The sequence below is a fragment of the Marmota flaviventris genome, chromosome 5 (assembly GCF_047511675.1).
Source record: "Marmota flaviventris isolate mMarFla1 chromosome 5, mMarFla1.hap1, whole genome shotgun sequence".
Lineage (NCBI taxonomy): Eukaryota > Metazoa > Chordata > Mammalia > Rodentia > Sciuridae > Marmota > Marmota flaviventris.
The window spans coordinates 7415078-7441154 of NC_092502.1; the positions used below are offsets into that span (position 1 = coordinate 7415078).

General features: G+C 34.3%; 1 protein-coding gene across 1 annotated transcript in view; it reads right to left on the reverse strand.

The window, feature by feature from the left end:
- Positions 1–26077, reverse strand: part of LOC114081255 (uncharacterized) — a 143556-nt gene that overhangs the window by 100789 nt on the left and 16690 nt on the right. The window contains exons 8-16 of the mRNA XM_071612787.1: positions 23155–23248; positions 19797–19825; positions 19477–19549; positions 17036–17109; positions 12488–12581; positions 9131–9159; positions 8811–8883; positions 6370–6443; positions 1812–1905 (exon numbers count right to left, since the gene is read on the reverse strand). Coding sequence (XP_071468888.1) covers positions 1812–1905; positions 6370–6443; positions 8811–8883; positions 9131–9159; positions 12488–12581; positions 17036–17109; positions 19477–19549; positions 19797–19825; positions 23155–23248 — 634 coding nt within the window. The remainder of the gene's footprint in view (positions 1–1811; positions 1906–6369; positions 6444–8810; positions 8884–9130; positions 9160–12487; positions 12582–17035; positions 17110–19476; positions 19550–19796; positions 19826–23154; positions 23249–26077) is intronic.

Genomic DNA, 26077 nt, shown 5'->3' on the forward strand with positions numbered 1-26077 from the left:
CATGGCATATCTTCAAAGTTATTCAAATATTCTCATAAAATGTCTGGCTGAAGAGAAAATTAGCTATCTGGAGATAAGAATTTATCTCAGTAATAAAGTACATTACTGGCAGGACAAGAGACAGGGTTTCATTTCAAAGCACTGCTATAGTAGTAATAATAATAATAGAAAATTTAGTTTGTGACTAGGGTTGTAGTTCAGTGGTAGAGCACTTGGCTTGCATGCCTAAGGCCCTGAGTTTAATCCTCTGCATCACTTAAAAATGAATAAATAAAACTAAAGATATTATGTCCATTTACAACTAAAAAAATAAAGCTAGGTTTCTCATCTGAATGAACCACATGGATGCCACATATATCATGGTACCTGGTAGGTATGAAGGGGAGAAGTTGGTAGCTGCACATTGCCCCAATTCTTCCAGTCCATACTGGTTCCAATTATCTCTGGACCAGGAATAGTCTCACCTTTGGTCTGAAGGCAGATAAACTGAAAGAAGCTGGGCTGCCTTCTCTCAGTTTCAAAATGGTTCCCTCCAAAATTACCTAGAAAACTCTTTGGTTTCTACTACATTTTTAGAAATTCTACTTCATTTTTTCCTTCTTTTTAAAATTTCCAAAGAAACTTCTAGAGGCTTGTGTTTGAAACTGTGAATTTTACATTCTTTGGATTGATTATTCCCACTCCTTCTTTTCTCGCTATATAGGAAATGTATCATGGAAGTATAATTTGTATGTCTTTCTCTTTTTAGACCTTCTCCCTTTCCAAGATATATCCTCACAGGAAAGCAAGATGTATGCTTACACTTCATCTGCTGTCTCCTGAAGTATAGGAACAAATAGGGTTCATTTACATTTCCCAAAGACATCAGTTCCCAAGCTATGAACAATGTTGTCTGTGGATGAGGCTCTTTGGAATGACCTTAGCAAATAAAAGGAAAGATCTGCTGCCTCAGAATGAGCTTCTGAACATGGTCCCCAACAGTCAATGCACAGCAGTTTGAGATTCCCAGTGTGAACTTGGTCTTCTTCCACTTCTCATACTTTAACATGAATTCATCTCTCAGTTCCTCCCTATGAAGTCCCTCTAAACGAAAGTCTAAATGGAGCCATAATATTTCCAATGGGAATTTTAGATATCTGTGGTTTGGACATCACTCTATAACCATTCATATTTCTTTATATTTCCCCATTTCTGTTTCTGCCTTATATATTTTTTTGATGTTGTAGGTAGTAGCAACATGTTGCATTCTTTAAAATGTGTACATACATAATCATTTTTGCTAAAAGAGCTTAGGTCTGAGTGATTAGTTCTTCACTCCTCAAATTTTTTTCAAACCATACTAGGAAAGATTGAAATAATTTTACTTATGCATTAATCAACATTTGAACAGGAAACTTGCATTTCTTCCCCATTTTGAAAACCCTGTTTTTATTTTCCTTCTGATAGGTAATTTGAATTTCCTTTCCTTCACTGAGAACTATTGCTCCGTTTTTTTTTTCATTGAGTCCCTTACTAACTACATGTCTCAATTTTCCTTCCTTCTTTCTCTATTTATTTTCAATTTTCCACTTTCCTGTGATCAAAGCATGTATAAAATGCAATTCATAATTCACTTCTTTAAGTAATATCCCTAATTTGATCTGAGCCTGAAATGTAATAAGATACACACATAGTACCTTAGTTTTTTCTTTCTAGTTATTTAAGAAAAACATTATTCAAACAATAAGAGTATACTAATGCTCATGAATGAAGGCAATATTCTCTCCAAAATATTTTGTAATTCATATATATTTATATATGTATTTTTTTACCTTGTATATGTGCATTTTCTCTATACTTTTCTCTTTGATGGGACACACCAGAATCACCAGAAGCACAAACCTCTGGCTGTTTGTCAGAAATACTCTGTAAAATTAATGTTAATAATGAGTTCTACAAAGATTTCATCATCACTCTTTAGTTATCACAATACTTCTAAGTGTAAAGTCATGGGAATTAAAAATTATACAAGTATATTGTAGCAACCACACTTTCTAAAAGAGATGCCATCCTACGCATTCCAGGTTAAGCTGAGCTCTTCTCTTCATCTGGCTGCTGATGGGGTAAAACATATATGGAGGATATAGGAAATGTTTTCCCTGGAAATATAGTCAGTGACATGCATATTCCCCAAAAAAGTATCCTAAGTGTTTTATTAGCCAACTTCACATTCCCCACAAAACTATGCAACAGGAGAAAGATATTTAAAACTGTCTATACAAATGCATTTGATGTAATACAGAATTCAACATTTTTAACAGTGGATGCAATTTTTTGGTGTTAAATTATGAAGCTTGAACTGATAAGAGAGTTTATATTCTGTCAACTCGTGTAGGAATAAAACACTGTTGCACTTGCTTCCTTTGAGTCATCAGAACCTTTGAAAATTTCATAGATTTCAGTAAAATATTTATGGAGTTAAAATTGCATTTAGAAAAAGTAGAAGATAGAAAGAAAAACGTGTCTATATTCTGCTTGAATGTAACAGCACATGCAATTTGGATAGAATATGAAACTCTTTCATCAAAAAAAAAAAAAAAAAAAAAAACTAACAGGTATTCCAGTGGAGAAAGGAGGCAGTACAGATTCATAGAGCATTACGGACTATTTCCAGAGAAGAAAGTCAGTCAGATGAACCAGTGTGTTGCTACATATGAAAAAAAAAAAAAAAACCTGGTGTAGAAAAACACTGGAGAGCTACTACAGACAGCCTATGACTAGATAAAACACACTATATTGGATTGGAAAGAACAAATGCAATCATAGAAAAAAATAGACAGCAACAGTGCTAGGGGAAATTAGTTGGGTAAAAGACAGGAATATGCTCTCTGGTTGGTGAGAAGACTCTCCTAACCAGTTAAGAAATAGCAAAAAGCAATACATCTCTGAACAAGATATACAAATTGCTTACAAAGTTAAAAAAAAATTTCTGTGTTCAAAACATTCAGGGTGAAAACATCCAAAACTCCATTGATATTTCAGCTCACCCATTCAGAATAGCAATTATAAGTGCTGGTGAGGATGTGAAGAATAAAGTACAATCATACACTGTGAGACTAAACTTAGGACTTCCACTATGGAAAGCAGTATGGGTATTCCTAAGAATAGTAGGAATATGACCACCATATAACCCACACTTTTTCCACTTCTTGCCCTGCAACCCAACTAGCATACTTGCTTAACACACGAACTTCAATGTTTGATGCTAGTCTCAATGAAAATATCACAGAAATAGCCATGTACCCCATCAACAGAAGGATGTATAAAGAACATGTGGAGACACTGGACACTGAATTTGAGCAAACTAGCTTTTCATAATATATCATTATATCCAAATGAATCTCCATATAATATACAGAATGGCCCTATAATTTCCAAAATATAAAAATTATAACATCAAAATCTCCCTCATTTTATTAAAGGATAACACTTTATAGAAAAAAATTTCAATGTTATATAGATTATCCCCAACTCAAATTCAACATTTTCAGCAAAGGACAGTATTAGATTCTGCCTAATGTGTCAAGTAAAGTTGGATTCACTGCACAATCTTCTGAGGAGAATTGGATTTATTGTACAGGTGCGTCCTCACTCAGATTCATTTATCTAGGCTTTCTTGTAGAGATAACAGAACAAAAAGTCTTTCTTTTTGTAGACTTTCTAAAACTGAAAATTGTCTTTAAAGCAGTGAGTTGGAGGCACCCCACAACAAAAATCCCAGTAGATTTAGGAGAGGAACTGAGACATAGATCTTCTGAGTGCTCTGTGCAGGTAGAGCATAGCCCTGTGGTCTACCTAAAGAACATGAGGTCAAAATATATGGTCAATTCAAATGGTGGGGGGAGTTGCAGCTGTGTGAAAAAAAAGTGCCAGGGATGTGTCTGGTTGAAAACTGGCTGCATGCAGAACCAAATACAGATATATTTGAGCAGATACATCAGGTACAATCAACCAACTCCCTCATATAACATCAAAATCTCCCTCATTTTATTAAAGGATAACAGTTTATAGAAAAAAAAATTGCAAAGTTATACAGATTTTCCCAATTCCAATACAACATTTTCAGAAAAGAACAGTATTAGATTCTGCCTAATGTGTCAAGTAGAGTTGGATTCACTGCACAATCTTCTAAAGAGAATTGGATTATGTGTGCAGGTGCCTCTTCACTCAGGTTCATTTATCTAGGCTTTCTTGTAGAGATAACAGAACAAAAAGGTCTTTCTTTTTTTAGACTTTCTAAGACTGAACTTTATCTTTTAAAGCAGTGAGTTGAAGGCACCCACAACAAAAATCCTGGAAGATTTAGGTGAGGAAATGAGACATACATCTGCTGAATGCTCTGTGCAGATAGAGCATAGCCCTCTGGTCTATCTAAAGTGCATGAGGTCAATTCAAATGGTGGTGGGGAGGTTGCAGCTCTGTAAAAAAAAAGTGCCAGGGATGTGTCTGGTTGAAAACTGGCTGCATGCAGAACCAAAACATGAGCAGATATATCAGGTACAGTCAACCAACTCTGCTGAGAGCATTTGGAATTGTTGCCTCATTGTTGAGCACAAAATATTTGGAGAGTATCCTTAGCAATTTCAATAGAATCCTGAGGTCAAAACAATTTCAGAAGGGCCTTATTGTATGGACTCTCTGTATGAGAGATCAGGAACCACTGCATGTTTATACCTGTAAGATGCAGTAGACAGCTTACCTCCAAGAATGTTGGATGTTAACACTGTATGGGCCTTGGGAATGGACTAGCAGGAATGTGATGAAAACTCTGAACAAAAAATGTGTGTATGCCTGCTGAAGAGTTTCTAGAGCACAGGTCCACAGGGGTACTGCCTCTTTCAAAGGGTACTTTGAGAATAATGATAGTGTGAGAGAAGGGCTGTTTGAGAATTCAATTGACAGAAAAGTCCAGGAAAACTAGGGTAGAATTGGTTCCAGTGGTAATTTCTAACATTCACCAGAAGAAGTCACAGATTCTGCAAGCATGCCATATCTGCCATGCTCCCAGAGCGTGCAATGAAAACCCTTACAGACTTGGAGTATTGCACCCTCCAAGGTCTCTGACTGCAGAAATCCAAAAGATATCTTTGAATTACAGGCTTGTCTCCAGCCTCCATGGACCACAGGAAGTGTCAGGCAGTTTCTACATTTGATAGACCTACATATCAAAGTACAAAACAAGTACTGAGAGTAAGTTTTGCTGTGCAACTTGAAAAAGTTCTCTCAGCTTTTATGGGTGTGGCCAAAGTGCAATGAACAGAGGAGTTCAGCATGTACATTTAGAGTAGTTTTGATTTGCTAGAGATGTTGTTATCATCGATGCATGTATTTTTAGTCAAGTGTACATTGTTATTTATACTCCTTGTTTTCAGTTTGTAGTGTTTTAGAGATAATTAATTATATTTATTTTATTAATAGTTGATACATGTTTTCTTTTAAGCTTAGAGTGTTGCCACAGGCTGTTCTCTTCCCTTAAAGAGATGCTGGTGAGTGAAACTAGTACATAGGATATGCTCAGTTGCAGACTTGATGTTGAGATATGAACCAGCATAAGACATATTCCAAAGATAAATCTGCATAGTAGAAGGACATATGTAAAAGTGGACTAAAGGTCCACCCAAATGCATGCAAAATTTTAGCCTACTAACACACACAAGGAGACAAGATGACACTTTCAAAATTTTCATAATTTCCCAATAACTGCATACATGTTCCTTTTCTAATATCCACTAACATAGTAGGGTTAAAAATATTTATTGATTCTATTGATTTCTTGCATCAAGGGAATTGAACTAGGAAGTTATCATTTGTATCCTAATAGCAAAGAACTCATCCTTTTGATTTTGATTCTATTAACTGGCAGTATTGTGTCTGATTTGGGCTCATTATCTGCCTCAACACAGACACTGGAGTCAAGAGAAAATGAAAGTTTTAACCTCTGCATGAATGAGAGACAATGTAAAACTAAAATTTTAAGCCATTGGAAATGATGATGTCTTAACTTGAATGTGTACAATGACCACTTCATACTTTCAACTGGTTATTCCTAAGTCTGGAATTTATTCCGCATCATTTAAAAATGCTACACAGATAAAAGCAAACAATATTTTTAAATATTGCTGATTTGCTATGCTAAAGTTTACCTTTAAGCTGCCATGATTTCTAAAGCTATTTTCATTCATGGTCATTTAAATACTTTTAGACTTAAAATTAAATTTTATATTTATACCCAAATGAGTATACTTTAAAGTAATTTCACTTGAAGTAATTTATCTTCCAAAGCAGAAAAAGATGAATAAACCAGAATTTTAACTTGACATATTTACATACCAGCTTCTGGTTATGTCCAGTTCCATCAGGTGTCTCATGGGTTTTACACAATGATATGTCAGAATGTGACTTTTCTAAAAAAAAAAGTATAGATTTATTAAACAGTTATAATGTGTAACAATCTGTGCAAATAAAAAGTAATAACATTTGTATCTTCTAAATTTTATTTATATTTAAGCTTACTTTTTGGTGAATAATTATTTTTTTTAAACTTTTTAAATTGTTATTTGTATATGGATCTGAGGACGGTACCCAGGAACTTGTGTATCTTTGGCAGTAATTGTAGCACTTACTTTAAGTCCTTATTCCAGGCCTTTTTATTTGAAGACAGGTTTTCTACAAAGTGCCCTAACTGGCTGAAAAACTTCCCTTGGCCTGAATCAGTCTCCAAATATTTGCAATTACACATGTGTCCCTTTGTGCCCAGTATATATTGAGATCATTGAGGTGTAATTCTATTGAACCAGTACTTCATAACACCACTTGGGGAGACACTAGGGGTTCAATGCATATAATTAGACAAAAGTTCATCTACTCAAAGTAAAAGAAAATGTCATGAAAAAAATTTAAATTGCCAAGAAACAAGAAACATCATACTGCCTAGTATCTCTTCACACAAATAATAAGGTTTCAACAACCATTGGACATCAATTTTGTTGTCCCAAGTGATCGATCCCATTACAACTTTAGCAAAAGAATGCAGTGTTCCTTTCTGTTATTTTCCTTTCTTGACTTTTATCTTTTTTTTATCTTTTTTTTTCTATTAGGACTCACACTGTTTGGTGAATGTTCTCTGACTGTCCTTATTATTCCAGACACAAATTGATTTTGCTCTTCCTAGGATTACCTCAGACAGTGAATCAGCTTTGGCACTGGAGAATAACCTCTTGACCTGAAAATTTTTCCTTTCCATTTCTAGTCCCTTGGCTCCTACACTTGAAGGGGCTGCTTTCACATCATATTGTCTCAACAGTTTATTTATTTCCACGCATAACTGAGTTTGTGGTAAAGCTGGAGGAGATAACAGGTGTCAGTTTGGTGTCCTTTCTAAGGATAGATATGAACACTGACATAGGAGGGAAGTTTTGAGACAGAGGGAGGGAAATGGAGAGAGAATAGAAGGCTCTAGCATGATATAGAAGCAATGTTAAAGGGGACAATATTTAGTAACCATGGGGATTGGCGAGGAGAACATCCAGAGAACAGTGCCAGTAGGGAAATGCTAATGATGCAAAGGTAGGAAGAATTAGTATTCTGAATGGTTTCTAGAAATTTAAGAGGCTTTGATAGTCTCAATGTAAAGAGGGTTGATGGTCATATATGCAGTGTAGTTAGACCACACTTAATGCTGTGGGCAGGGAAATGTGAGTGGCATGCACATAAAAGCAGTTGAATAATGAGAAGGCCACAGAGCAGTGTGAAGTTCAAGCAGGCCTGAATTGAGGGAATGTTTCCAGAAATATAGAGGACAGAAAATTCCAATGATGTGTGTAGGATGATTCTAATTAAATGAACAATGTAAAAATCTGGGCTCCTTGGATATGAGATTCTGGTCGTGACTTACTTGAGATTTCCATTGAGATGCATAATAGAACAGAAGAAATATAAATGTTGCTCTCATTTGCCATGTAGTTTCTCCATGACAATATCTTCCTAAGTTGAGGGAATTCATTTACATCCTTGGTGGGCAATTTTCCTTCAACCTGGATATATCAAGCTGACCAGTAATTCCATGAAGTCATTGGGTGAAACTCAGTGGAAAAGTAACTGCTTAAAACATTTGGATTCAGTCTCCAAAAATGTAAGAAAAAAAGTATTTTTGGATTTAAATCTCTTAGTCTAAATTGTAGGAAAGAGTGTTCTCCCACAAACAGTGTTTATTTTATAGGAAATGAATAAATTAAAATTTGTGATACTCTATTGTGTGGATACTTCCTTTAGATATGACCACATGTTGGGTGAGGAGCATGGAATATAGTTTGCATATAGCCCAACAAATGTCCATGGAATTAGTAGATTTACTCAGTGTCATGATAGAGTTTCTACTGTCTTCTAGATGTGCTTTTCCTGTGTTTCCCATACTGGCCTCAACCTACTGACTTCAAGAAAAATCTCTTTCCTTATTCTCACAATCATCTGAGATCATAGTCCAGCTCTACCACAAGCTTTTTAAAACATGGGAGAGAAAGAAAAACTACCTCATAATCTCACAAACAGATATGATGTTGGAAATTTTAATTGTAGAAACAGCTTAGTTCTTTTTAACAATATTTTTATGCTTTTTCTGAAAAATTTTAATAGGTTGATACAAACATAGGCACTGATGTAATTAGGCCAAATTCCCTCAAAATATTTCATTAAAAAAGAAACGAGTGTAAAGTCCACTAGCATCTTAGATGTTTATTATAGTTCTCTGCAGAAAATTGTACTGCAAAAATTACCTGATTGTTTTGTCCAGGCTTCCCTCTTTGCTTTAATTGGAAGAAAATCTTTGCATTTCATGGCATTCTCAATCTGCTTGCAGACAAAATAATTAGTAAATACTGTGTACTGAATCCAGTTTTCAGTGAATAATTTAACATAAATAATATAATATTTTAACATAAATGATATATTATGTTAATATATATTATCATATACAATATATTACTTATTATTAGATACATATATAATATTTTAATTTAACATAAGCAATACAATATAAAATAACACAATTTAACATAAATAAAATAATTTAGCACAAACATAGAAGATGATTTACCTTCCAGGAATCACTTGAGTCCCAAGATACTGAAAAGCAAGGAACAAAATTTGAATGTGACAAAACCAACATAATGTTCCTGCTGAATTACTATGGAGCTGATTCTGGTAAAATTACTTGATAAAATTTACTTTGGCTTTAGGTGTTCTATGTTTCTTTCTTTTTTCATTTTTAGGACAGTCATATGACAGAGATGAAGACATATCAGGAATATAATATAACAAAACATGCAGTATCAACTCTATCATGACACTGAGGAAATCCACTAATTTACCATATGTGAGATCATGTTTCTGGTGAACATAAAAAATATAGCCAAGGGTACATATACCCAAATCCAGATGCAGAATTGTGGAGAACACAGTGATCTACAGTGAGATGAGTAAAGGAGAATATTTACAGTTTCAATGTCAAAGGTGAAATAATAGAATAATAGCTGGATAAATTGTGTAAAAAGGCTGAATTAATTGTGTAACCTTGAGTTAATGCTATTAGAATTATTTAATCTATTTTATTATAACTATATATCTTGTGCATCCATTTATCTTACATTTAGTAAGTCCAAATATATGATAGGAATTCAGGCTAAATAAACATCGTATCCATCAAAGATTTTATATGAAGTAATTTGTTCAGATATCTACTTTTAGAAAAGCAGCCAATTCATGTATGTATGCATGCTTCTTTTTTAAAATATCTGTGTGGAACCCTGCTGAATTTTTTTTCCTCTATCCTCTGGTGTAACCAATATCAAGTTTCTTGACCTACTCTCATGAAAAGATAAAAGTCCTAAGCCTATGAAACAATATATGGTAAACATAAAGAATTTAGATATGACATTCTAAAGGAAAAAGCTATCTGAAAGCTCACAGAATATCATATATCAGTAAACCTTTCTATTTCAAAGTTAGTGATATATATAAGTATATATATATATATATATATATATATATATATATATATATATATATATATATGGAATAACTGTCTTGCGTTACAAGGTATAAACTTAATAATGACTTTTGTTTACAAAATGAATCTGGTTTAGTAGATCTTGTCAGTTTTTCAAGTATTCATGGCCATGCTGCATTATCAGAAAATTAGTAGTCTAAGGATGAACATGGCGTTTAGTAATGCAAGTATATTCCTGGAATGCCCAAGGACAAGTTTTTTATGTTGAGGGAACAATAAATAGATAAAGGAACAACTAGCTACTTTTACAACAACAAATGCATCAACAATACTGATTCTCTTCTGAATATCTCACATGGATTCCACATACATTGTTGTGCCTGGTAGGTATGTGGGTGAGAAGTTTGTAGCTGCATGTTCCATGATAAAGTGAGATATAGTAATAAAACATAATCTGAAAGCTTGCAGAATGATAATATATCAATAAACTCCCTAACTTCAATATCATTGACATACACACACACAAACAAACACACGTACACACACACACACACACACACACACACACCTGATAAATATCTTGGTGTTCAAGGACCAAACTCCCTAAAAACTTTAGGTGGAAAAAATGAGACTGGCATGGCATATCTTCAAAGTTATTCAAATATTCTCATAAAATGTCTGGCTGAAGAGAAAATTAGCTATCTGGAGATAAGAATTTATCTCAGTAATAAAGTACATTACTGGCAGGACAAGAGACAGGGTTTCATTTCAAAGCACTGCTATAGTAGTAATAATAATAATAGAAAATTTAGTTTGTGACTAGGGTTGTAGTTCAGTGGTAGAGCACTTGGCTTGCATGCCTAAGGCCCTGAGTTTAATCCTCTGCATCACTTAAAAATGAATAAATAAAACTAAAGATATTATGTCCATTTACAACTAAAAAAATAAAGCTAGGTTTCTCATCTGAATGAACCACATGGATGCCACATATATCATGGTACCTGGTAGGTATGAAGGGGAGAAGTTGGTAGCTGCACATTGCCCCAATTCTTCCAGTCCATACTGGTTCCAATTATCTCTGGACCAGGAATAGTCTCACCTTTGGTCTGAAGGCAGATAAACTGAAAGAAGCTGGGCTGCCTTCTCTCAGTTTCAAAATGGTTCCCTCCAAAATTACCTAGAAAACTCTTTGGTTTCTACTACATTTTTAGAAATTCTACTTCATTTTTTCCTTCTTTTTAAAATTTCCAAAGAAACTTCTAGAGGCTTGTGTTTGAAACTGTGAATTTTACATTCTTTGGATTGATTATTCCCACTCCTTCTTTTCTCGCTATATAGGAAATGTATCATGGAAGTATAATTTGTATGTCTTTCTCTTTTTAGACCTTCTCCCTTTCCAAGATATATCCTCACAGGAAAGCAAGATGTATGCTTACACTTCATCTGCTGTCTCCTGAAGTATAGGAACAAATAGGGTTCATTTACATTTCCCAAAGACATCAGTTCCCAAGCTATGAACAATGTTGTCTGTGGATGAGGCTCTTTGGAATGACCTTAGCAAATAAAAGGAAAGATCTGCTGCCTCAGAATGAGCTTCTGAACATGGTCCCCAACAGTCAATGCACAGCAGTTTGAGATTCCCAGTGTGAACTTGGTCTTCTTCCACTTCTCATACTTTAACATGAATTCATCTCTCAGTTCCTCCCTATGAAGTCCCTCTAAACGAAAGTCTAAATGGAGCCATAATATTTCCAATGGGAATTTTAGATATCTGTGGTTTGGACATCACTCTATAACCATTCATATTTCTTTATATTTCCCCATTTCTGTTTCTGCCTTATATATTTTTTTGATGTTGTAGGTAGTAGCAACATGTTGCATTCTTTAAAATGTGTACATACATAATCATTTTTGCTAAAAGAGCTTAGGTCTGAGTGATTAGTTCTTCACTCCAAATTTTTTTCAAACCATACTAGGAAAGATTGAAATAATTTTACTTATGCATTAATCAACATTTGAACAGGAAACTTGCATTTCTTCCCCATTTTGAAAACCCTGTTTTTATTTTCCTTCTGATAGGTAATTTGAATTTCCTTTCCTTCACTGAGAACTATTGCTCCGTTTTTTTTTTTCATTGAGTCCCTTACTAACTACATGTCTCAATTTTCCTTCCTTCTTTCTCTATTTATTTTCAATTTTCCACTTTCCTGTGATCAAAGCATGTATAAAATGCAATTCATAATTCACTTCTTTAAGTAATATCCCTAATTTGATCTGAGCCTGAAATGTAATAAGATACACACATAGTACCTTAGTTTTTTCTTTCTAGTTATTTAAGAAAAACATTATTCAAACAATAAGAGTATACTAATGCTCATGAATGAAGGCAATATTCTCTCCAAAATATTTTGTAATTCATATATATTTATATATGTATTTTTTTACCTTGTATATGTGCATTTTCTCTATACTTTTCTCTTTGATGGGACACACCAGAATCACCAGAAGCACAAACCTCTGGCTGTTTGTCAGAAATACTCTGTAAAATTAATGTTAATAATGAGTTCTACAAAGATTTCATCATCACTCTTTAGTTATCACAATACTTCTAAGTGTAAAGTCATGGGAATTAAAAATTATACAAGTATATTGTAGCAACCACACTTTCTAAAAGAGATGCCATCCTACGCATTCCAGGTTAAGCTGAGCTCTTCTCTTCATCTGGCTGCTGATGGGGTAAAACATATATGGAGGATATAGGAAATGTTTTCCCTGGAAATATAGTCAGTGACATGCATATTCCCCAAAAAAGTATCCTAAGTGTTTTATTAGCCAACTTCACATTCCCCACCAAACTATGCAACAGGAGAAAGATATTTAAAACTGTCTATACAAATGCATTTGATGTAATACAGAATTCAACATTTTTAACAGTGGATGCAATTTTTTGGTGTTAAATTATGAAGCTTGAACTGATAAGAGAGTTTATATTCTGTCAACTCGTGTAGGAATAAAACACTGTTGCACTTGCTTCCTTTGAGTCATCAGAACCTTTGAAAATTTCATAGATTTCAGTAAAATATTTATGGAGTTAAAATTGCATTTAGAAAAAGTAGAAGATAGAAAGAAAAACGTGTCTATATTCTGCTTGAATGTAACAGCACATGCAATTTGGATAGAATATGAAACTCTTTCATCAAAAAAAAAAAAAAAAAAAAAAAACTAACAGGTATTCCAGTGGAGAAAGGAGGCAGTACAGATTCATAGAGCATTACGGACTATTTCCAGAGAAGAAAGTCAGTCAGATGAACCAGTGTGTTGCTACATATGAAAAAAAAAAAAAAAAACCTGGTGTAGAAAAACACTGGAGAGCTACTACAGACAGCCTATGACTAGATAAAACACACTATATTGGATTGGAAAGAACAAATGCAATCATAGAAAAAAATAGACAGCAACAGTGCTAGGGGAAATTAGTTGGGTAAAAGACAGGAATATGCTCTCTGGTTGGTGAGAAGACTCTCCTAACCAGTTAAGAAATAGCAAAAAGCAATACATCTCTGAACAAGATATACAAATTGCTTACAAAGTTAAAAAAAAATTTCTGTGTTCAAAACATTCAGGGTGAAAACATCCAAAACTCCATTGATATTTCAGCTCACCCATTCAGAATAGCAATTATAAGTGCTGGTGAGGATGTGAAGAATAAAGTACAATCATACACTGTGAGACTAAACTTAGGACTTCCACTATGGAAAGCAGTATGGGTATTCCTAAGAATAGTAGGAATATGACCACCATATAACCCACACTTTTTCCACTTCTTGCCCTGCAACCCAACTAGCATACTTGCTTAACACACGAACTTCAATGTTTGATGCTAGTCTCAATGAAAATATCACAGAAATAGCCATGTACCCCATCAACAGAAGGATGTATAAAGAACATGTGGAGACACTGGACACTGAATTTGAGCAAACTAGCTTTTCATAATATATCATTATATCCAAATGAATCTCCATATAATATACAGAATGGCCCTATAATTTCCAAAATATAAAAATTATAACATCAAAATCTCCCTCATTTTATTAAAGGATAACACTTTATAGAAAAAAATTTCAATGTTATATAGATTATCCCCAACTCAAATTCAACATTTTCAGCAAAGGACAGTATTAGATTCTGCCTAATGTGTCAAGTAAAGTTGGATTCACTGCACAATCTTCTGAGGAGAATTGGATTTATTGTACAGGTGCGTCCTCACTCAGATTCATTTATCTAGGCTTTCTTGTAGAGATAACAGAACAAAAAGTCTTTCTTTTTGTAGACTTTCTAAAACTGAAAATTGTCTTTAAAGCAGTGAGTTGGAGGCACCCCACAACAAAAATCCCAGTAGATTTAGGAGAGGAACTGAGACATAGATCTTCTGAGTGCTCTGTGCAGGTAGAGCATAGCCCTGTGGTCTACCTAAAGAACATGAGGTCAAAATATATGGTCAATTCAAATGGTGGGGGGAGTTGCAGCTGTGTGAAAAAAAAGTGCCAGGGATGTGTCTGGTTGAAAACTGGCTGCATGCAGAACCAAATACAGATATATTTGAGCAGATACATCAGGTACAATCAACCAACTCCCTCATATAACATCAAAATCTCCCTCATTTTATTAAAGGATAACAGTTTATAGAAAAAAAATTGCAAAGTTATACAGATTTTCCCAATTCCAATACAACATTTTCAGAAAAGAACAGTATTAGATTCTGCCTAATGTGTCAAGTAGAGTTGGATTCACTGCACAATCTTCTAAAGAGAATTGGATTATGTGTGCAGGTGCCTCTTCACTCAGGTTCATTTATCTAGGCTTTCTTGTAGAGATAACAGAACAAAAAGGTCTTTCTTTTTTTAGACTTTCTAAGACTGAACTTTATCTTTTAAAGCAGTGAGTTGAAGGCACCCACAACAAAAATCCTGGAAGATTTAGGTGAGGAAATGAGACATACATCTGCTGAATGCTCTGTGCAGATAGAGCATAGCCCTCTGGTCTATCTAAAGTGCATGAGGTCAATTCAAATGGTGGTGGGGAGGTTGCAGCTCTGTAAAAAAAAAGTGCCAGGGATGTGTCTGGTTGAAAACTGGCTGCATGCAGAACCAAAACATGAGCAGATATATCAGGTACAGTCAACCAACTCTGCTGAGAGCATTTGGAATTGTTGCGCACAAAATATTTGGAGAGTATCCTTAGCAATTTCAATAGAATCCTGAGGTCAAAACAATTTCAGAAGGGCCTTATTGTATGGACTCTCTGTATGAGAGATCAGGAACCACTGCATGTTTATACCTGTAAGATGCAGTAGACAGCTTACCTCCAAGAATGTTGGATGTTAACACTGTATGGGCCTTGGGAATGGACTAGCAGGAATGTGATGAAAACTCTGAACAAAAAATGTGTGTATGCCTGCTGAAGAGTTTCTAGAGCACAGGTCCACAGGGGTACTGCCTCTTTCAAAGGGTACTTTGAGAATAATGATAGTGTGAGAGAAGGGCTGTTTGAGAATTCAATTGACAGAAAAGTCCAGGAAAACTAGGGTAGAATTGGTTCCAGTGGTAATTTCTAACATTCACCAGAAGAAGTCACAGATTCTGCAAGCATGCCATATCTGCCATGCTCCCAGAGCGTGCAATGAAAACCCTTACAGACTTGGAGTATTGCACCCTCCAAGGTCTCTGACTGCAGAAATCCAAAAGATATCTTTGAATTACAGGCTTGTCTCCAGCCTCCATGGACCACAGGAAGTGTCAGGCAGTTTCTACATTTGATAGACCTACATATCAAAGTACAAAACAAGTACTGAGAGTAAGTTTTGCTGTGCAACTTGAAAAAGTTCTCTCAGCTTTTATGGGTGTGGCCAAAGTGCAATGAACAGAGGAGTTCAGCATGTACATTTAGAGTAGTTTTGATTTGCTAGAGATGTTGTTATCATCGATGCATGTATTTTTAGTCAAGTGTACATTGTTATTTATACTCCTTGTTTTCAGTTTGTAGTGTTTTAGAGATAATTAATTATATTTATTTTATTAATAGTTGATACATGTTTTCTTTTAAGCTTAGAGTGTTGCCACAGGCTGTTCTCTTCCCTTAAAGAGATGCTGGTGAGTGAAACTAGTACATAGGATATGCTCAGTTGCAGACTTGATGTTGAGATATGAACCAGCATAAGACATATTCCAAAGATAAATCTGCATAGTAGAAGGACATATGTAAAAGTGGACTAAAGGTCCACCCAAATGCATGCAAAATTTTAGCCTACTAACACACACAAGGAGACAAGATGACACTTTCAAAATTTTCATAATTTCCCAATAACTGCATACATGTTCCTTTTCTAATATCCACTAACATAGTAGGGTTAAAAATATTTATTGATTCTATTGATTTCTTGCATCAAGGGAATTGAACTAGGAAGTTATCATTTGTATCCTAATAGCAAAGAACTCATCCTTTTGATTTTGATTCTATTAACTGGCAGTATTGTGTCTGATTTGGGCTCATTATCTGCCTCAACACAGACACTGGAGTCAAGAGAAAATGAAAGTTTTAACCTCTGCATGAATGAGAGACAATGTAAAACTAAAATTTTAAGCCATTGGAAATGATGATGTCTTAACTTGAATGTGTACAATGACCACTTCATACTTTCAACTGGTTATTCCTAAGTCTGGAATTTATTCCGCATCATTTAAAAATGCTACACAGATAAAAGCAAACAATATTTTTAAATATTGCTGATTTGCTATGCTAAAGTTTACCTTTAAGCTGCCATGATTTCTAAAGCTATTTTCATTCATGGTCATTTAAATACTTTTAGACTTAAAATTAAATTTTATATTTATACCCAAATGAGTATACTTTAAAGTAATTTCACTTGAAGTAATTTATCTTCCAAAGCAGAAAAAGATGAATAAACCAGAATTTTAACTTGACATATTTACATACCAGCTTCTGGTTATGTCCAGTTCCATCAGGTGTCTCATGGGTTTTACACAATGATATGTCAGAATGTGACTTTTCTAAAAAAAAAAGTATAGATTTATTAAACAGTTATAATGTGTAACAATCTGTGCAAATAAAAAGTAATAACATTTGTATCTTCTAAATTTTATTTATATTTAAGCTTACTTTTTGGTGAATAATTATTTTTTTTAAACTTTTTAAATTGTTATTTGTATATGGATCTGAGGACGGTACCCAGGAACTTGTGTATCTTTGGCAGTAATTGTAGCACTTACTTTAAGTCCTTATTCCAGGCCTTTTTATTTGAAGACAGGTTTTCTACAAAGTGCCCTAACTGGCTGAAAAACTTCCCTTGGCCTGAATCAGTCTCCAAATATTTGCAATTACACATGTGTCCCTTTGTGCCCAGTATATATTGAGATCATTGAGGTGTAATTCTATTGAACCAGTACTTCATAACACCACTTGGGGAGACACTAGGGGTTCAATGCATATAATTAGACAAAAGTTCATCTACTCAAAGTAAAAGAAAATGTCATGAAAAAAATTTAAATTGCCAAGAAACAAGAAACATCATACTGCCTAGTATCTCTTCACACAAATAATAAGGTTTCAACAACCATTGGACATCAATTTTGTTGTCCCAAGTGATCGATCCCATTACAACTTTAGCAAAAGAATGCAGTGTTCCTTTCTGTTATTTTCCTTTCTTGACTTTTATCTTTTTTTTATCTTTTTTTTTCTATTAGGACTCACACTGTTTGGTGAATGTTCTCTGACTGTCCTTATTATTCCAGACACAAATTGATTTTGCTCTTCCTAGGATTACCTCAGACAGTGAATCAGCTTTGGCACTGGAGAATAACCTCTTGACCTGAAAATTTTTCCTTTCCATTTCTAGTCCCTTGGCTCCTACACTTGAAGGGGCTGCTTTCACATCATATTGTCTCAACAGTTTATTTATTTCCACGCATAACTGAGTTTGTGGTAAAGCTGGAGGAGATAACAGGTGTCAGTTTGGTGTCCTTTCTAAGGATAGATATGAACACTGACATAGGAGGGAAGTTTTGAGACAGAGGGAGGGAAATGGAGAGAGAATAGAAGGCTCTAGCATGATATAGAAGCAATGTTAAAGGGGACAATATTTAGTAACCATGGGGATTGGCGAGGAGAACATCCAGAGAACAGTGCCAGTAGGGAAATGCTAATGATGCAAAGGTAGGAAGAATTAGTATTCTGAATGGTTTCTAGAAATTTAAGAGGCTTTGATAGTCTCAATGTAAAGAGGGTTGATGGTCATATATGCAGTGTAGTTAGACCACACTTAATGCTGTGGGCAGGGAAATGTGAGTGGCATGCACATAAAAGCAGTTGAATAATGAGAAGGCCACAGAGCAGTGTGAAGTTCAAGCAGGCCTGAATTGAGGGAATGTTTCCAGAAATATAGAGGACAGAAAATTCCAATGATGTGTGTAGGATGATTCTAATTAAATGAACAATGTAAAAATCTGGGCTCCTTGGATATGAGATTCTGGTCGTGACTTACTTGAGATTTCCATTGAGATGCATAATAGAACAGAAGAAATATAAATGTTGCTCTCATTTGCCATGTAGTTTCTCCATGACAATATCTTCCTAAGTTGAGGGAATTCATTTACATCCTTGGTGGGCAATTTTCCTTCAACCTGGATATATCAAGCTGACCAGTAATTCCATGAAGTCATTGGGTGAAACTCAGTGGAAAAGTAACTGCTTAAAACATTTGGATTCAGTCTCCAAAAATGTAAGAAAAAAAGTATTTTTGGATTTAAATCTCTTAGTCTAAATTGTAGGAAAGAGTGTTCTCCCACAAACAGTGTTTATTTTATAGGAAATGAATAAATTAAAATTTGTGATACTCTATTGTGTGGATACTTCCTTTAGATATGACCACATGTTGGGTGAGGAGCATGGAATATAGTTTGCATATAGCCCAACAAATGTCCATGGAATTAGTAGATTTACTCAGTGTCATGATAGAGTTTCTACTGTCTTCTAGATGTGCTTTTCCTGTGTTTCCCATACTGGCCTCAACCTACTGACTTCAAGAAAAATCTCTTTCCTTATTCTCACAATCATCTGAGATCATAGTCCAGCTCTACCACAAGCTTTTTAAAACATGGGAGAGAAAGAAAAACTACCTCATAATCTCACAAACAGATATGATGTTGGAAATTTTAATTGTAGAAACAGCTTAGTTCTTTTTAACAATATTTTTATGCTTTTTCTGAAAAATTTTAATAGGTTGATACAAACATAGGCACTGATGTAATTAGGCCAAATTCCCTCAAAATATTTCATTAAAAAAGAAACGAGTGTAAAGTCCACTAGCATCTTAGATGTTTATTATAGTTCTCTGCAGAAAATTGTACTGCAAAAATTACCTGATTGTTTTGTCCAGGCTTCCCTCTTTGCTTTAATTGGAAGAAAATCTTTGCATTTCATGGCATTCTCAATCTGCTTGCAGACAAAATAATTAGTAAATACTGTGTACTGAATCCAGTTTTCAGTGAATAATTTAACATAAATAATATAATATTTTAACATAAATGATATATTATGTTAATATATATTATCATATACAATATATTACTTATTATTAGATACATATATAATATTTTAATTTAACATAAGCAATACAATATAAAATAACACAATTTAACATAAATAAAATAATTTAGCACAAACATAGAAGATGATTTACCTTCCAGGAATCACTTGAGTCCCAAGATACTGAAAAGCAAGGAACAAAATTTGAATGTGACAAAACCAACATAATGTTCCTGCTGAATTACTATGGAGCTGATTCTGGTAAAATTACTTGATAAAATTTACTTTGGCTTTAGGTGTTCTATGTTTCTTTCTTTTTTCATTTTTAGGACAGTCATATGACAGAGATGAAGACATATCAGGAATATAATATAACAAAACATGCAGTATCAACTCTATCATGACACTGAGGAAATCCACTAATTTACCATATGTGAGATCATGTTTCTGGTGAACATAAAAAATATAGCCAAGGGTACATATACCCAAATCCAGATGCAGAATTGTGGAGAACACAGTGATCTACAGTGAGATGAGTAAAGGAGAATATTTACAGTTTCAATGTCAAAGGTGAAATAATAGAATAATAGCTGGATAAATTGTGTAAAAAGGCTGAATTAATTGTGTAACCTTGAGTTAATGCTATTAGAATTATTTAATCTATTTTATTATAACTATATATCTTGTGCATCCATTTATCTTACATTTAGTAAGTCCAAATATATGATAGGAATTCAGGCTAAATAAACATCGTATCCATCAAAGATTTTATATGAAGTAATTTGTTCAGATATCTACTTTTAGAAAAGCAGCCAATTCATGTATGTATGCATGCTTCTTTTTTAAAATATCTGTGTGGAACCCTGCTGAATTTTTTTTCCTCTATCCTCTGGTGTAACCAATATCAAGTTTCTTGACCTACTCTCATGAAAAGATAAAAGTCCTAAGCCTATGAAACAATATATGGTAAACATAAAGAATTTAGATATGACATTCTAAAGGAAAAAGCTATCTGAAAGCTCACAGAATATCATATATCAGTAAACCTTTCTATTTCAAAGTTAGTGATATATATAAGTATATATATATATATATATATATATATATATATATATATATATATATATATATGGAATAACTGTCTTGCGTTACAAGGTATAAACTTAATAATGACTTTTGTTTACAAAATGAATCTGGTTTAGTAGATCTTGTCAGTTTTTCAAGTATTCATGGCCATGCTGCATTATCAGAAAATTAGTAGTCTAAGGATGAACATGGCGTTTAGTAATGCAAGTATATTCCTGGAATGCCCAAGGACAAGTTTTTTATGTTGAGGGAACAATAAATAGATAAAGGAACAACTAGCTACTTTTACAACAACAAATGCATCAACAATACTGATTCTCTTCTGAATATCTCACATGGATTCCACATACATTGTTGTGCCTGGTAGGTATGTGGGTGAGAAGTTTGTAGCTGCATGTTCCATGATAAAGTGAGATATAGTAATAAAACATAATCTGAAAGCTTGCAGAATGATAATATATCAATAAACTCCCTAACTTCAATATCATTGACATACACACACACAAACAAACACACGTACACACACACACACACACACACACACACACCTGATAAATATCTTGGTGTTCAAGGACCAAACTCCCTAAAAACTTTAGGTGGAAAAAATGAGACTGGCATGGCATATCTTCAAAGTTATTCAAATATTCTCATAAAATGTCTGGCTGAAGAGAAAATTAGCTATCTGGAGATAAGAATTTATCTCAGTAATAAAGTACATTACTGGCAGGACAAGAGACAGGGTTTCATTTCAAAGCACTGCTATAGTAGTAATAATAATAATAGAAAATTTAGTTTGTGACTAGGGTTGTAGTTCAGTGGTAGAGCACTTGGCTTGCATGCCTAAGGCCCTGAGTTTAATCCTCTGCATCACTTAAAAATGAATAAATAAAACTAAAGATATTATGTCCATTTACAACTAAAAAAATAAAGCTAGGTTTCTCATCTGAATGAACCACATGGATGCCACATATATCATGGTACCTGGTAGGTATGAAGGGGAGAAGTTGGTAGCTGCACATTGCCCCAATTCTTCCAGTCCATACTGGTTCCAATTATCTCTGGACCAGGAATAGTCTCACCTTTGGTCTGAAGGCAGATAAACTGAAAGAAGCTGGGCTGCCTTCTCTCAGTTTCAAAATGGTTCCCTCCAAAATTACCTAGAAAACTCTTTGGTTTCTACTACATTTTTAGAAATTCTACTTCATTTTTTCCTTCTTTTTAAAATTTCCAAAGAAACTTCTAGAGGCTTGTGTTTGAAACTGTGAATTTTACATTCTTTGGATTGATTATTCCCACTCCTTCTTTTCTCGCTATATAGGAAATGTATCATGGAAGTATAATTTGTATGTCTTTCTCTTTTTAGACCTTCTCCCTTTCCAAGATATATCCTCACAGGAAAGCAAGATGTATGCTTACACTTCATCTGCTGTCTCCTGAAGTATAGGAACAAATAGGGTTCATTTACATTTCCCAAAGACATCAGTTCCCAAGCTATGAACAATGTTGTCTGTGGATGAGGCTCTTTGGAATGACCTTAGCAAATAAAAGGAAAGATCTGCTGCCTCAGAATGAGCTTCTGAACATGGTCCCCAACAGTCAATGCACAGCAGTTTGAGATTCCCAGTGTGAACTTGGTCTTCTTCCACTTCTCATACTTTAACATGAATTCATCTCTCAGTTCCTCCCTATGAAGTCCCTCTAAACGAAAGTCTAAATGGAGCCATAATATTTCCAATGGGAATTTTAGATATCTGTGGTTTGGACATCACTCTATAACCATTCATATTTCTTTATATTTCCCCATTTCTGTTTCTGCCTTATATATTTTTTTGATGTTGTAGGTAGTAGCAACATGTTGCATTCTTTAAAATGTGTACATACATAATCATTTTTGCTAAAAGAGCTTAGGTCTGAGTGATTAGTTCTTCACTCCTCAAATTTTTTTCAAACCATACTAGGAAAGATTGAAATAATTTTACTTATGCATTAATCAACATTTGAACAGGAAACTTGCATTTCTTCCCCATTTTGAAAACCCTGTTTTTATTTTCCTTCTGATAGGTAATTTGAATTTCCTTTCCTTCACTGAGAACTATTGCTCCGTTTTTTTTTTCATTGAGTCCCTTACTAACTACATGTCTCAATTTTCCTTCCTTCTTTCTCTATTTATTTTCAATTTTCCACTTTCCTGTGATCAAAGCATGTATAAAATGCAATTCATAATTCACTTCTTTAAGTAATATCCCTAATTTGATCTGAGCCTGAAATGTAATAAGATACACACATAGTACCTTAGTTTTTTCTTTCTAGTTATTTAAGAAAAACATTATTCAAACAATAAGAGTATACTAATGCTCATGAATGAAGGCAATATTCTCTCCAAAATATTTTGTAATTCATATATATTTATATATGTATTTTTTTACCTTGTATATGTGCATTTTCTCTATACTTTTCTCTTTGATGGGACACACCAGAATCACCAGAAGCACAAACCTCTGGCTGTTTGTCAGAAATACTCTGTAAAATTAATGTTAATAATGAGTTCTACAAAGATTTCATCATCACTCTTTAGTTATCACAATACTTCTAAGTGTAAAGTCATGGGAATTAAAAATTATACAAGTATATTGTAGCAACCACACTTTCTAAAAGAGATGCCATCCTACGCATTCCAGGTTAAGCTGAGCTCTTCTCTTCATCTGGCTGCTGATGGGGTAAAACATATATGGAGGATATAGGAAATGTTTTCCCTGGAAATATAGTCAGTGACATGCATATTCCCCAAAAAAGTATCCTAAGTGTTTTATTAGCCAACTTCACATTCCCCACCAAACTATGCAACAGGAGAAAGATATTTAAAACTGTCTATACAAATGCATTTGATGTAATACAGAATTCAACATTTTTAACAGTGGATGCAATTTTTTGGTGTTAAATTATGAAGCTTGAACTGATAAGAGAGTTTATATTCTGTCAACTCGTGTAGGAATAAAACACTGTTGCACTTGCTTCCTTTGAGTCATCAGAACCTTTGAAAATTTCATAGATTTCAGTAAAATATTTATGGAGTTAAAATTGCATTTAGAAAAAGTAGAAGATAGAAAGAAAAACGTGTCTATATTCTGCTTGAATGTAACAGCACATGCAATTTGGATAGAATATGAAACTCTTTCATCAAAAAAAAAAAAAAAAAAAAAACTAACAGGTATTCCAGTGGAGAAAGGAGGCAGTACAGATTCATAGAGCATTACGGACTATTTCCAGAGAAGAAAGTCAGTCAGATGAACCAGTGTGTTGCTACATATGAAAAAAAAAAAAAAAACCTGGTGTAGAAAAACACTGGAGAGCTACTACAGACAGCCTATGACTAGATAAAACACACTATATTGGATTGGAAAGAACAAATGCAATCATAGAAAAAAATAGACAGCAACAGTGCTAGGGGAAATTAGTTGGGTAAAAGACAGGAATATGCTCTCTGGTTGGTGAGAAGACTCTCCTAACCAGTTAAGAAATAGCAAAAAGCAATACATCTCTGAACAAGATATACAAATTGCTTACAAAGTTAAAAAAAAATTTCTGTGTTCAAAACATTCAGGGTGAAAACATCCAAAACTCCATTGATATTTCAGCTCACCCATTCAGAATAGCAATTATAAGTGCTGGTGAGGATGTGAAGAATAAAGTACAATCATACACTGTGAGACTAAACTTAGGACTTCCACTATGGAAAGCAGTATGGGTATTCCTAAGAATAGTAGGAATATGACCACCATATAACCCACACTTTTTCCACTTCTTGCCCTGCAACCCAACTAGCATACTTGCTTAACACACGAACTTCAATGTTTGATGCTAGTCTCAATGAAAATATCACAGAAATAGCCATGTACCCCATCAACAGAAGGATGTATAAAGAACATGTGGAGACACTGGACACTGAATTTGAGCAAACTAGCTTTTCATAATATATCATTATATCCAAATGAATCTCCATATAATATACAGAATGGCCCTATAATTTCCAAAATATAAAAATTATAACATCAAAATCTCCCTCATTTTATTAAAGGATAACACTTTATAGAAAAAAATTTCAATGTTATATAGATTATCCCCAACTCAAATTCAACATTTTCAGCAAAGGACAGTATTAGATTCTGCCTAATGTGTCAAGTAAAGTTGGATTCACTGCACAATCTTCTGAGGAGAATTGGATTTATTGTACAGGTGCGTCCTCACTCAGATTCATTTATCTAGGCTTTCTTGTAGAGATAACAGAACAAAAAGTCTTTCTTTTTGTAGACTTTCTAAAACTGAAAATTGTCTTTAAAGCAGTGAGTTGGAGGCACCCCACAACAAAAATCCCAGTAGATTTAGGAGAGGAACTGAGACATAGATCTTCTGAGTGCTCTGTGCAGGTAGAGCATAGCCCTGTGGTCTACCTAAAGAACATGAGGTCAAAATATATGGTCAATTCAAATGGTGGGGGGAGTTGCAGCTGTGTGAAAAAAAAGTGCCAGGGATGTGTCTGGTTGAAAACTGGCTGCATGCAGAACCAAATACAGATATATTTGAGCAGATACATCAGGTACAATCAACCAACTCCCTCATATAACATCAAAATCTCCCTCATTTTATTAAAGGATAACAGTTTATAGAAAAAAAATTGCAAAGTTATACAGATTTTCCCAATTCCAATACAACATTTTCAGAAAAGAACAGTATTAGATTCTGCCTAATGTGTCAAGTAGAGTTGGATTCACTGCACAATCTTCTAAAGAGAATTGGATTATGTGTGCAGGTGCCTCTTCACTCAGGTTCATTTATCTAGGCTTTCTTGTAGAGATAACAGAACAAAAAGGTCTTTCTTTTTTTAGACTTTCTAAGACTGAACTTTATCTTTTAAAGCAGTGAGTTGAAGGCACCCACAACAAAAATCCTGGAAGATTTAGGTGAGGAAATGAGACATACATCTGCTGAATGCTCTGTGCAGATAGAGCATAGCCCTCTGGTCTATCTAAAGTGCATGAGGTCAATTCAAATGGTGGTGGGGAGGTTGCAGCTCTGTAAAAAAAAAGTGCCAGGGATGTGTCTGGTTGAAAACTGGCTGCATGCAGAACCAAAACATGAGCAGATATATCAGGTACAGTCAACCAACTCTGCTGAGAGCATTTGGAATTGTTGCGCACAAAATATTTGGAGAGTATCCTTAGCAATTTCAATAGAATCCTGAGGTCAAAACAATTTCAGAAGGGCCTTATTGTATGGACTCTCTGTATGAGAGATCAGGAACCACTGCATGTTTATACCTGTAAGATGCAGTAGACAGCTTACCTCCAAGAA